The sequence below is a fragment of the Acomys minous genome (genome assembly GCF_964271855.1).
Source record: "Acomys minous genome assembly, chromosome: 12".
Lineage (NCBI taxonomy): Eukaryota > Metazoa > Chordata > Mammalia > Rodentia > Muridae > Acomys > Acomys minous.
The window spans coordinates 2,864,031-2,877,372 of NC_140493.1; the positions used below are offsets into that span (position 1 = coordinate 2,864,031).

The 13,342-nt window shown below is 51.6% G+C and overlaps 1 protein-coding gene across 2 annotated transcripts in view; it reads left to right on the plus strand.

Moving 5' to 3' along the window:
- GALNT6 (polypeptide N-acetylgalactosaminyltransferase 6) overlaps positions 1–13,342 on the plus strand; it is a 50,156-nt gene that overhangs the window by 12,771 nt on the left and 24,043 nt on the right. For both annotated transcript variants that reach the window (XM_084749735.1, XM_084749734.1), the window contains exons 3-4: positions 2,972–3,559; positions 4,974–5,146. In XM_084749735.1, the coding sequence (XP_084605861.1) occupies positions 3,069–3,559; positions 4,974–5,146 (664 nt within the window). In that variant the 5' untranslated portion in view covers positions 2,972–3,068. The remainder of the gene's footprint in view (positions 1–2,971; positions 3,560–4,973; positions 5,147–13,342) is intronic.

Consider the following 13,342-nt stretch of genomic DNA (forward strand, 5'->3'; position numbering starts at 1 on the left):
TTAGCTATTTCTTCCACTTATATGTGGACTCCCAAAAAGGCATTCTTCATCCAAAATCAGCAAGAAGCAGTCATTAAAAAAAAAGGACAGCACCTGAAGGCTAGAATTTCAAAACCTACTTTATTTAGGGTTCTTAAACACTTCAACTTCACTTCTAATCCACCAGCCAGAGGAAGGGGAGAAAGAATGCTAATAGGAAAAAGAGTTTGTGGACCTGTGTGGATGTAGTTCATTGGGCCAGTTCCACCCTGCGTTGTCAGGACACCAGCAGTCCAGTCCAATAGCAAACACCAAACAGCAACACAAATCCATAGCGGTGACACGGTACAGCAGAAACAGCTAGGCTCTGCTGACTCAGCACAAGTCAGCGGAAGCAGCCAGAATCATCCGGAGAACCACAGGAAGTTCTCTGGAACATTTCTCTCTGTGAATCGAAGACCAGCATAGCAATGCAGAAAGCCTCATCCCACTGTCTTGGGTCTATTCACACTCCTTCCCATCACGTGCCCTCTCACGTGTCCGCCCCCAGAAAAACATCACGTGCCCTCTCACACGACATCTTCCAGAAAAACACCACGTGACACATCTGAGTCTTCAAAGAAACTAGAAACTTCCACCTTCGTTGTCCCATTTCCCTTAAGGGGCATTGAATAGGTTCTTGGTTGTTTTCTTGGGCTATGGATGTTTATTGCCATTGGGAGTTGGTTACAAATTGTTAATGGCCTTATTCAGAGAGAAAAAGACGTTGACTCAGGGATTTCTCCATTTTCTTTTTCTTTTCTCTTATTTAGGTATGGAGATAGGGGTTGAAAAGAAAGAAAGGGGAATATAGAAATATATAGAGACAATAGGACAAAAGTAGATTATTGAATCTTCTCAATTTAAGGTCTTAATAATTGTCACTCTCAAGTAAGGCTATTTTTAATTCATTGATATAGAATTTCGTATATTAGGGCAAAAATAATTTTATTTTTGAAACATTATTCAAACTTAAAAGTTATTTTTGGCACACATATATATTTCTACTCTGGTATGAGGTGTTGTACTCACACAACTCATTTATAATACAAGGTTTACTTCCAATACTTTTAAAACTGCTATTGCAGACTGTTTAGGATAATTAGGTGACACAAGTTAATGGACAGTCAGATTCATGGTCATGTCAAACACTATCTAATTTAGCACAAAAATATACATCCTACATTTAACAGATAGATAGGATTCAGAATGGCAGGTAGGTAGGTTGTTGGCAGGTAGCTAGATAGACAGAGTCTTCAAAAACCACAGAGACTGGGCTGGAGAGATGGCTCAGCGGTTAAGAGCACTGTCTGCTCTTCCAGAGGTCCTGAGTTCAATTCCCAGCAACCTCATGGTGGTTCACAACCATCTATAATGTGATCTGACTCCCTCTTCTGGCCTACAGGTGTACATGCAGGCAGAACACTGTATACACAATAAATAAATTAAAAAAAAACAAAAACAAAAAAGACCCCAGAGACCTACAGAATATAGCATTTAAGAATGGTTTTATTATTTTAAAGATTCTTTGGCAACAAAACAAGTTAACTCCTGGCAATACCCAGCCTACCTCAAAGAAGATGATGAGCATCAAAAACCTCCTTTTAGAGATGGCTTCAAATGTGGCAAACAAGCCACTGGGCAAAAATGCCCTCATTTCTTCCACAGACAGAATTCTGCCTGAAACGGGCAAGCTTGGATGCAGGTTGAGTCGACGGCCAAACTCTGCCGAGACAGAGTAAGCGAGTCCTCAACAGTTCCTGCCTCACAAATACGTCTGTCGGATGTACTGGGCCAGAAGGCTGAAGATGATGCTCCAGCATTATAGAGAGTTTAGGGTGGCTGTCCAGGCACCAAACTGTCTCCGTCATTGTTTTATTTTGGAAGCTGCTAACCTGCACTTCCTGTGTACCGAGGTAATTAATTTATTCCTTCTCAAGTCTCTGATGGGGTTGGAGACTAGATTATGCTTATATTATTATTGTTGCTGTTGTCGTCCGATAGTAAATACAGAGGAATCCACTTAGCCTGGCTAATTCATGCGCTTTTTTCTTTCTTCAGAAACTGGCTTTACTGTTCTTAGCCTCTTTGGAGCTTTACCACATGCTTGTATGCACAAATGTCATCTTTTTTGTTGTTGTTGTTGTTGGAGACAGGGTTTCTCTGTGTAGCGTTGGCTGTCCTGGACTCACTCTGTAGACCAGGCTGGCCTCGAACTCACAGAAACAGCAATCCACCTGCCTCTGCCTCCCGGGTGCTGAGATTAAAGGCATTTGCCACCACACCCGGCCCACAAACATCATCTTTAACATGGTCATGCTTTATAATTTTTTGGCAAATGGGAACACTGTATCTCTCTGCATCTTGCCCTTTTACCCACTGGCATGTGGTTCATTCCTTTCGCTGCTGCAGAGAGAGAGCTTCCCAGCTGCTGTTCCACGCGTCCCGCCCTTCAGCCGACTGCGGTTCGCTGCCCTGTAGACCAGCGCTAGTACAAGCCTGCAGGGTCACACAAACCAGTTTATCTAACACACAGCGTGGCCCAAGCCTGGTGGTGCATACCCATAATCCCAGGATGCAGGAGGCTGGCGATCAGGAGCTGAAGGCTAGCCTAGGCTAATTAGCAAAATCCTGTCTCAAAACCCAAAATAGACTAGGAACCAAAGTGCAGGTTTTCGTGGAGTTGCCGTCGGGCCCCGCCCTCTGAAGCACGGCGCTGAGCAGTGTGTGCCCACTAAACTTTGAGTGGCAAGCTGCTTCTCAAAGCCGTTTCCTCTGGGCAGGAAAGACCCAGACCTGGTTTTCTCAGTTCGCAGCAAAAGGAAATTGAGGCACCAGGATGCTGCGAGCGGGCGAAGGTGGTCCCACCGTTCGAGCCGCGCTCAGACCCGCATCCCTAGCGCCTGCCCATCTCTGCTGTGGCTCATTTCCCTCCTGTGCTCTGTTTTCTCAGGCTGAGGACCCAGGCGTGGCCACCCCGGCGCATCCAGCTGCTTCTACAGTGAGCTCCAGGACTTGGTGCTGACCCTGCTGGGGCGCCAGTTGGGAAGATGAGGCTCCTGCGCCGGCGCCACATGCCCCTGCGCCTAGCCATGCTGGGCAGCGCCTTCATGCTCTTCCTCTTCATCCGGCAGAAGGACGTAAGCAACCGCGAGGAGGCCGTGGAGAAACCGTGGCTGAAGTCCCTGGTGGGCCAGAAGGACCATGTCCTGGACCTCATGTTAGGTGCGGTGAACAACATCAGAGGTGCTGTGCCCAAGCTGCAGATCAGGGCTCCGGAACCGCAAGAGCCGCTGCTCTCCACAAACCACTCCTGCCTCCCAGGCTTCTACACCCCTGCTGAGCTGAAGCCGTTCTGGGAACGGCCACCTCAGGACCCCAACAGCCCCGGGGCAGATGGAAAAGCATTTCAGAAGAGAGAGTGGACCCCTCTAGAGACCCAGGAAAGGGAAGAGGGCTATAAGAAGCATTGTTTCAACGCCTTTGCCAGTGACCGCATCTCCCTGCAGAGGTCCCTGGGGCCTGACACGCGGCCTCCTGAGTAAGTAGCACCTAGAACTCTCAGCGGAGACCAGAGCTCTCCCAGAAGTGTGGCAGGAGGGCTGTGGTCGCTGGCCAGTTGTCAGGAAGAAAGCTGATGGGGATTTGAGATAAGACAGGGATTTCCTTTCTGCCTGCTTTTCTTCTGCTAGCCCATTGCTCTGATCCCAGGGGGCTGGAGTTCAGGAGCACCGTGGTCCAGCAGAGGCCCAGACGGACCCGTGAGACTAAGACGCAGTTTATGGAGGGAACAGGACACAGAAGAAGGAAGTCAGGGCTGCAGACCAGGATCTGGCATGGAACTCTGGGAGGGGCTGGGACAAAGCTGTGGTTTCTGCAGCCCTGCCCCCAAGATACTGAGCCTGCCATCTGGGCCTCTGATGGGAAAGAGCACAGTTCCTGACTGCTACCGTGGTAATAGGGAAGACCACCCACTGTGCTCATGTGTGTCCTGATGAAAGTTTCTTTGTTTTGTTATTTGTTTTGGTTTTTATTTGTTTCTTCCACACTTAGCTGTTGTCCTTTTCAACTAAATAGTTAGTTGAAGAGAAAAAAATACTCTGATCTAGAAGTCATGACCCTTTAGGGCTTCGAGCCTGGTGCCCCTCAGGCAGGAACTTCCGGGAGAAAAAGGCCGTTGCCACGGGGGCAGCCACTTCAGGGAGCTGAGGAAGCTCCCTGGCAGGCCCGGAGACCCATCTCCCTGTCAAGCAGGAAGGAATCAGGGTGTCACCGAGACTGGGTCTGACGTGGCAAATCTATAATGCCAGCAGTTCAGGGGCTGAGGCAGGAGGATTGCAGGCGTGACACCAGCCCGGTTTACAGTGGGAGACCCTGTCTCCACAAAACAAAAATGGTGTGCACTTGTGTGGTCCTTGAGATCCAGGGCCCCGCTCCTTACAGTGTCCAGATGACAGGATAGCCAGTCGTCACGCGATGGTTGCCAGAGAAGACGATGAGGGACCGGTCCCTAGAAATTGCCAGTGTTGGTGGAGTCAGATCACAGGGTTCCGGGAAGTGCTTAGAGGGGGAAGTGTGAATTAGAACTCTCAGGGAAGGCCTTCCCCTCACACTGTCCTCAAATGAACATTTGCCCTTAATGACTCAGCCCTCTGGGACCTCTGGACCAGATCACACCTGACACAGTGTCCAAGGTGCCGAGTGAGTCAGCCACGGGAACACCTAGAGATCGAAGTACAAAACTTGGGGGGAGGGGTGGGGGTATCTGAGCATTGCCTTAGGACACTGAGCTAGCTCAGGGTGTGGCTTTAGTAGGGGGCTTTAGTGGGGGCTTTAGCTCCAGGGTGGGGTGGGGTGGTGGTTAGGGAGCTTCAGCCAGATCTCTTTCCCCTCCTGGAGCTCCTCCCCTCCCCCCCAGGACTTAGAGAGCTGTGTCCATCCTTCCGTCCTTCCAGGTGCGTTGACCAGAAGTTCCGGCGTTGTCCACCACTGCCCAGCACCAGTGTGATTATTGTGTTCCACAACGAAGCCTGGTCCACTCTGCTGCGCACAGTGTACAGCGTCCTGCACACCAGCCCTGCCATCTTGCTGAAGGAAATCATCCTGGTGGATGATGCCAGTACGGATGGTGAGGCTGCTGGGTCTGAGGAGGGGTGGGGCTGGCGGGTCGGAGGAGGGGTGGGCCTCAGGGCACGCTGAGGAAGGCAGGCCCTCTCCAGGGATCTGGCCTGCTGTCACAAAAGGCAGGAGCAGGAAGAAGGCAGGTAGGGACAGAACGTACAGGCCACAGTCCCAGAGCCTGGAACCCATCCACAGTACACAGAGCAGCGTGGGCCTCCTGGTGTTCTGTCCCCTACTGCTGTCACACACAAATTCAGAAGGGAAGGGAGGGAGCCAGCAAGGTGGCTTGACAGGTAAATGTGCTGGCTGCCAAGCCTGGCTCCCTGAATCTGAACCCCGAGACCCACACTCTGCCAACTGTGTCTGAGGGCTGTGGTGTGAGTGTGTACGTAGATAGGCACGTGTGTGCGTGCACACACACACACACACACACACACACACATACACACTACATAAGGAAAGATAGGAAGAAGGAAAGGAAAGGCAGGGCAGGGCAGGCAGCAGCTGGGAGGGCCTTCCTCCAGATTCTCTGACAACTTGCCCTTGGAAATCCTTTCTACCCTAGTCATTAACAGGGCAGGTTGCTCACCATCTTTTACCCTCCATAGTATCCTGCACCTGGCTCTGACCTGGGCATGGGTCAGAGAAACAAAAACAAAAGCAAGCAAACAAACAAACAAGAACAGTGGTTCCCTGACAAGACTAATGAACGTTTTAGAGCACATGAGAGCAGGGCCGTAACACTCCTTTAGCAGATCTAAGTGACACAGACTTGAAAGTTCAACTCAAATTCCAGCTCTGGCTCTGCGCTGGGCCTCGCTCAGCTCCTTTCTCTGCGCTGGGCCTCGCTCACTTCAGTTTCCTTTTCTACAAATGGGCACGCTTGACTGCTTCCTATGGTAGATGCTGGGTGTGAAATAGGTAGGAGATACAGTTCAAGATTGGCATCTCTTGAGAGCTCCGTTTGTTTGAGTTTGTTTTACTCATTGTGAGGAGAGAGTGCATCATGGGAGTGTGCGGCCAGGAGATGCTCTCTGCCTGGGGGTGCTAGCTGGGCCGTGAGGGCTGTGTGTGAGGAAGGAACAGCCCATGGAGGCCATTCCTGCGAGGGAGACGGTGGCAAGCAGAGTGCTAGAGATGTGAGGGACCCAGGGTGTGGCTAGAGTTTAGGTTTGTCCTAGGAAGTCAGATAGAAAGGAGGCTGGCGTTCGGGTTTTGTTTGTTGAGGTGCTGTGATCAAACTGAGGACTTTGCGCTGAAAACAGGTTCTCTCCCCTGGCGTGGCTTCTTTTCCTCTTGCTGTGATAAAATACCCTGACAAGAGTCTGGATAGCTGGCTCGGCTGTTAAGAGCCCTGGCTGCTCTTCCCGAGGACACAGGTTTGACTCCCAGACAACCTTCTGGAACTCCAGTTCTAAGGGATCTGATGCCTCTTCTGAACTTCATTGTACATGGTTCACGGGCATACAAGCAGGCAGAACACCGAGATACATGGGGAAAAAACAAGTCTTTAAAAAAAAACTCCAACTATAGTAATTCAGGAAGAGACGGTTAGTTTGCTTTCAGTTCACCGTTACAGTTCTCTGTGGTGGGGAACTCACGGCAGCTGGTGCCAGGGGCAGCCAGGCACACACACTCAAGGAGCCGCTTTGCTCAGCTCCTGTCCTCCTCCTCCTCCACCTCCTCCTCCACCTCCTCCTCCTCTTCCTCCTCCTCTTCCTCCTCCTCCTCCTCCTCCAGTACAGGCCAAGGAAAATGTCACCCCTGGTGGGCGACTCTTCTTGCTTTGGTTAACTTGCTTGAGTAATTCCTCGTTGGCGTACACGCCGGCACCCCAGGCCGGCACCCCCAGCCAGCACCCCTGGCCGGCACCCCAGGCCGGCACCCCAGGCCGGCACCCCCGGCCGGCACCCCAGGCCTGCACCCCTGGCCGGCACCCCAGGCCGGCACCCCAGGCCTGCACCCCCGGCCGGCACCCCCGGCCGGCACCCCAGGCCTGCACCCCAGGCCGGCACCCCAGGCCGGCACCCCAGGCCTGCACCCCCGGCCGGCACCCCAGGCCTGCACCCCCGGCCGGCACCCCAGGCCTGCACCCCAGGCCTGCACCCCTGGCCGGCACCCCCGGCCGGCACCCCCGGCCGGCACCCCAGGCCTGCACCCCCGGCCGGCACTCCAGGCCTGCACCCCAGGCCAGCACGCCCAGAGACCCATCCCTGGTGGTTCTAGAACCATCCCATGTTCGGAAGTGACGTTGTTGCCAGGGTCGTGCTTCATGCCACTGCCAGAGCCTCGGGCTCTCCAACTCCCTCCCCCTTCTGCCCCCTCCCCGCCCTCCCCCCCCCCCCCCACTCCTGGGCTAGGAAGGATGATGCCAGAGGATGAGGAAGGGCGGTGAAAGAGGGGCCCAGGATGAGCACGTTGAGCCCTCCCGTCCGGGAGCTCTCTTTTTCCCAGGGAAGACAGGCTCTTGGCCACCCAAGCATTGGGGTTGCAGCCAGTCTGGTAGGCACCTCAGGCTTCCGGAAGGGGAGGGGCTTGCTACCAACAACGTTCATAATGGTGGGCTCCTGGAAAATCAAAACCAAACACTTTGTTTTTTCCCAGTGTCCACGCTCAGAGTTGGCCCACACCTTTAGTGCCAGCACTTGGCAGGCAGAGGCGGGCCTGGCCCCGCCCCCCTTAATCACAGCCAATCGTTTAGCCCCAGCTGAGCAAGCGCCCCATTGTGCTAGCAAGCAGAGGTCTCGCCTGGATGGCTCTGGCCTCCCGTCCATCACAGGAAGCCTTCAGCGCTTGACCCAGAACCACAGATTCTCAAAACACGGAAGGGCCCCAGTGTCATCCGTAAGGGAGCCTCAGACTTCCCTCTGGCTTCACAAGCCAGGCGCCCACCATCAGCGCTGCTCTCACACTGTCCTCTATGGTCCCACAACAGCTCATGATGCTCTCAGTGGCTTTTCTAGCCAAGGCTCCGGAGTTCCTTCCACACTCCTCCTAAAACACACAGTCAGGTCTGTCACCCCAACAGCCCACTCCTGACACCAGTCTTTGCCTTAGTTGGGATTTCTATTGCTGCGATAAAACACCCTGACCCAAAGCATCTTGATAAGGAGAGGGTTTATTTCAGACTATAGTTGCCTGTAGTGAAAGGAACCCAGAGGAGGGAACTGAAGTCCAGGCCACGGGGGACACCACTTACTGGTTTGCCTTGCGCAGCTTGCTCACCCTGCTGATAGAGGCCAGGACCGCCTGACCAGGGGTGGCACCACCCACAGTGGATCACTGATTAAGAAAATGTCCCGTAGGCTTCCATCTGCAGCCACTATTATGGAGGCATCTTCTCAATTGTGGATCCTTCTCAGACAACTCTAAGTTTGTGTCAAGTGGAGAAAAAAAAGGAAAATAAAGAAAGGAAGGGGCCAGGCGGTGGTGGCACACGCTTTTAATCCCAGCACTTGGGAGGCAGATGCAGGCGGATCCCTGTGAGTTTGAGGCCAGCGTGGTCTACAAAGAGAGTCCAGGGCAGCCAAGGCTCTGTTATACAGAGAAACCCTGTCTTGGAAAAAGAAAAGAAAAGAAAGGAAGGAAGGAAGAGAAAGACCAATCAGGACATTACTTTGTCATAGCAGTCAGCAGGCCTGTGTCTGTGTGTGTGTGTGTGCGTGTGCGTGCGTGCGTGCCTGCATGCGTGTGTGTGTGTGTGTGTGTGTGTGTGTGCGTGTGCGTGTGCGTGCGTGCGTGCCTGCATGCGTGTGTGTGTGTGTGTCTGTGTGTGTGTGTGTGTGTGTGTGTGTGTGTGTGTGTAATTTTTTTTTTCTTTTTGGTTTTTCGAGACAGGGGTTCTCTGTGTAGCCTTGGCTGTCCTTGACTTTGTAAACCAGGCTGGCCTCAAACTCACAGAGATCCACCTGCCTCTGCCTCCCGAGTGCTGGGATCACAGGCATGCACCACTGTGCCCGGCTATAATTTTTTTATTATACGTATTGTACGTATGTGCGCCAGTGTGGGGGTATGTGCGTGTGAGTGCAGGTGCCCTAGGAAGCCAGAGGATCCCCTGGACGTAGAATTAGAGATGGTTTGGGCAACATCAGACGTGGGCGTTGGGATCCAGACTTAGGACCTCAAGAAGTGCAGAACATGCTTGTACACACGGAGCCATCTCCAGACCCCAGACCTGGGCTCTCTCTGGTCCCCTCCTACGTTTGCCCTGGACTCATTCTTCTTCTTCTTCTTCTTCTTCTTCTTCTTCTTCTTCTTCTTCTTCTTCTTCTTTTTTCCTTCTGTATATGTGTCTCGCCTTTATCTCTGTCTGTGCACCATGTGTGCACCTAGCACCCTTGGAGGCCAGAGGATCCCCTAGAACTGGCGTTACAGGTGATTGTGAGTCTCCTTGTGGGTGCTGGGAATCAGAGCTCGGTCCTCTGCAGAGCATCCGGAGCTCTTAACCCCTGAGCATGCCTCCAGCCTTGCACACTCATCCTTTTGTTTGGTTGGTTGGTTGGTTGTTGGTTTTGGTTTTTCAAGACAGGGTTTCTCTGTGTAGCCTTGGCTGTCCTGGACTCGCTTTGTAGACCAGGCTGGCCTCACACACTCATTCTTAAGGCTGCTTCTATCATCTCTAAATTCCCACCGGGGAACTCTGGGTCCTGCTTTGAGAATGTGTGCTGTCCTCGCTGGCTGGAGAGATGCCTTTGCCCACAGTGACGTCCACTGCCACCGCATCTCTGCATGTAATCCTAGGGACGCTGTTCGTGCTATGAGAAGCATCCCTCCCTGGGGCCCCTCAGACTCCAGGAAGACTCTTCGTCCTGTGCACAGAACAGAAAAGCCGTGGGGGCAGCAACCCCTGCCTGTCCATCCACACAGGATACAGTTTCCCACACCTTTGACTGTTAGATCAGATTAGCTGGCTCTTGTTACACACACGAAAAAAGGGCGGTGTGTGTCTCTGAAGGACATTGTGCCTGCCCTCTGTCCTTCTGCCCAGGTGCCCCACAGCAGCCCTGTAACCAGGATTATATGGATACTTGATACTTGGGGAAGGAGCCGTTATGCCAGCCTCGGGGCTTTTTTATTCCCTGCCACAAATCAGAACCGGAGCCCAGACTTCACCCCTGACTGCTCGATCTTCTTGGAGCTCAATTTTTTTTTTAGTTGAAAACACAGACATTTGCCGGGCGTGGTGGCGCACGACTTTAATCCCAGCACTCGGGAGGCAGAGGCAGGCGGATCGCTGGGAGTTCGAAGCCATCCTGGTCTACAAAGTGAGTCCAGGACAGCCAAGGCTACACAGAGAAACCCTGTCTCGAAAAACCAAAAGAAAAAAGAAAAAAAAGAAAAAAAAGAAAAAAAGAAAAAAAAACACAGACATTTATTGTATTTTATATTTTTAGATTTTATGTGTGTATGAGTGTCTTGCCTGCGTGTATGTAAGTGTACATACCTTGTACATACCTGGTACCCATGAAGGCCAGAAAAGGACATTGGATCCCCTAGGACAGGAGTTAAGGATGGTTGTGAGCCACCATGTAGTGCTGGAAACCAAACCCAGGTCCTCTGCAAGAGCAGCAAGTTTTTTTTTTGTTTTTTGTTTTTTTTAAAAGATCTTGGCCTGGCGGTGGTGGCACACGCCTTTAATTCCAGCACTCGGGAGGCAGAGGCAGGTGAATCCCTGTGAGTTCAAGGCCAGCCTGGTCTACAAAGTGAGTCCAGGACAGTCAGGGCTACACAGAGAAACCCTGTCTCGAAAAACAAAACAAAACAAAATCTTATCTTTATTTATGTAAGTGTGAATTTGTTTGTGTGTGGATATGTGCATGAGACTGTAGTGCCCATAGAGGCAGAAAGAGGGTTGGAGGTCAGGCTGCAGGCAGTTGTTAGCCACCTGAAGTGGCTTCTGGGAACCAGAGTAGCCAGGGCTCTAACCACTGCGCCATCTCTCCAGCTCCCAGAAGATTTTACACAGTGGTGAGTCAGGGCAGATCTTCAGCAAAGACACCAGGGAAGGCCACTCAGGAGTCCCACAGAAAAAAACAGCAGCCAGTGCAAGGCCCCTCAGGCGTGGTATATGGTGAGAGAGCAGGCTGATACGGCAGAAAGGAAGTGGGCACGGCAGCCAAAACCAAGAACACAAAAGCTTAGGGAAGAGCAAGCGTGAATCACAGGACAGTGTAAAGAACGGCGAGTGAGTGTGCTGCTCTTGTGGGTGAGTGTGCTGCTCTTGTGGGTAAGTGTGCTGCTCTTGTGGGTAAGTGTGCTGCTCTTGTGAACTGAGCACAATGTAAGAGGTGACAGTGCCATTTCTTGTTTACGTGTGTGTGTGTGTGTGTGTGTGTGTGTGTGTGTGTGTGTGTGTGTGGTTATTCAAGATAGTTTTACTATGTAGCCCTGGCATAATGTAAGAGGGGCCAACATCATTTTTGTTTTACTTCTTTGATGTTGTTGTTGTTGTTGTTGTCTTTTCAAGACACCGTTTCTCTATGTTAGCTTGGCAGTCCCCTAGGCTCACTTTGTAGACCAGGCTGGCCTCGAACTCACAGAGATCTGCCTGCCTCTGCCTCCCCAGTGCTGAGATTAAAGGCGTGCACCACCATGCCCAGTGCCCTCTGTTTTACTTTTATCTATCTATCTATCTATCTATCTATCTATCTATCTATCTATTATGTGGTTTCTCAAGACAGAGTTTCACTGGCTGTCCTGGAACTCACTCTGTAGACCAGGCTCAACCTGAACTCAGAGATCTGACTGCCTCTGCCTCCAGAGTGCTGAGATTAAAGGCACACACCACCACACCTGGCTTTACTTTTATTTTTAATATATAAATTTAATATATTTGTCTTAAAGATATGAGCAGCTCCTTTTTGTGTACGTGATGCTGATAATCGAACCCAGGACCCTACTTCTCCATCTGCGCCACATGTTTCTCTCTCTTCTTAAAAATTATTTCATTTAGCCAGATGTGCTGGCGCAGGCTCTTACTCCTCACTCAGGAGGCTGAGGACGGCAGGTCTCAGTGACGAAGGGACAGCCAGGGCTATTTAGCTACTGAGTTCTAAGGCTAAGTAGAGAAACTGTCTCAAATAAATTTTTTTTCTGCACTGGTATGTGTGTGTGCATGCACACAGGCCTGTGTTTGAGTACAGGTACACATGGCATGGTGCCTGTATGGAGGTCAGAGGTCAACTTTCGGGTACTTTTGTCCTCCTCTGGCTCCTGCCTCTGCTTCCCATCTCTCTGCATTAGTTCTGGCAGTACAGATGCGTGCCGCCACACCTGCCCCCGCACCTGCTGCCACACCTGCCGCCACACCTGCCGCCACACCTGCCCCCGCACCTGCTGCCACACCTGCCGCCACACCTGGTGCTTTTCCACATGAGAGCTGAGGATTGAATTCCTGTCATCAGCACTGTGCTTTCCCTCTCTGAACCATCCCACTGGCCACATCTTTACCATTTTTAGTGAACAGCCCTGTGAGCATTCAAACCACAGCGTCGCCTGCCGCAGCACCTGCCTGCCACCTTTCTCCCTTCTGCCTGTGAGTTTGGCCTCTCTAGCACCTCATCAAACTGAAACCTTACGGCATTTGTCTTTGGGGCCTGGCTTCTTCCACATTCCACAGGATCTTCAAGATCTGTCTGTGGGGCAGACATCACAGTTGAGTTTTTTTCCAGGCTGAGTAATATTCCCCTGTGTAGGGAGATTTACACCATCCTGCTTGTGTAACTACACACCATCCTGCTTGTGTAACTACACCCCATCCTGCTTGTGTAACTACACCCCATCCTGCTTGTGTAACTACACACCATCCTGCTTGTGTAACTACACCCCATCCTGCTTGTGTAACTACACACCATCCTGTTGGTGTAACTACACACCATCCTGCTTGTGTAACTACACCCCATCCTGCTTGTGTAACTACACCCCATCCTGCTTGTGTAACTACACACCATCCTGCTTGTGTAACTACACACCATCCTGCTTGTGTAACTACACACCATCCTGCTTGTGTAACTACACACCATCCTGCTTGTGTAACTACACACCATCCTCTTGTGTAACTATGCACTTTCCTGCTTGTGCATTCATATGTTGGTGACATTTAGAAGGCTTCACCAGTGCCTTATGAATACCCCCGCTATGAACAGGTGTGCAAATATCTGTTTCAGTCCCTGTTTTGACTTCTTTTTTATCAGTACCCGGAAGA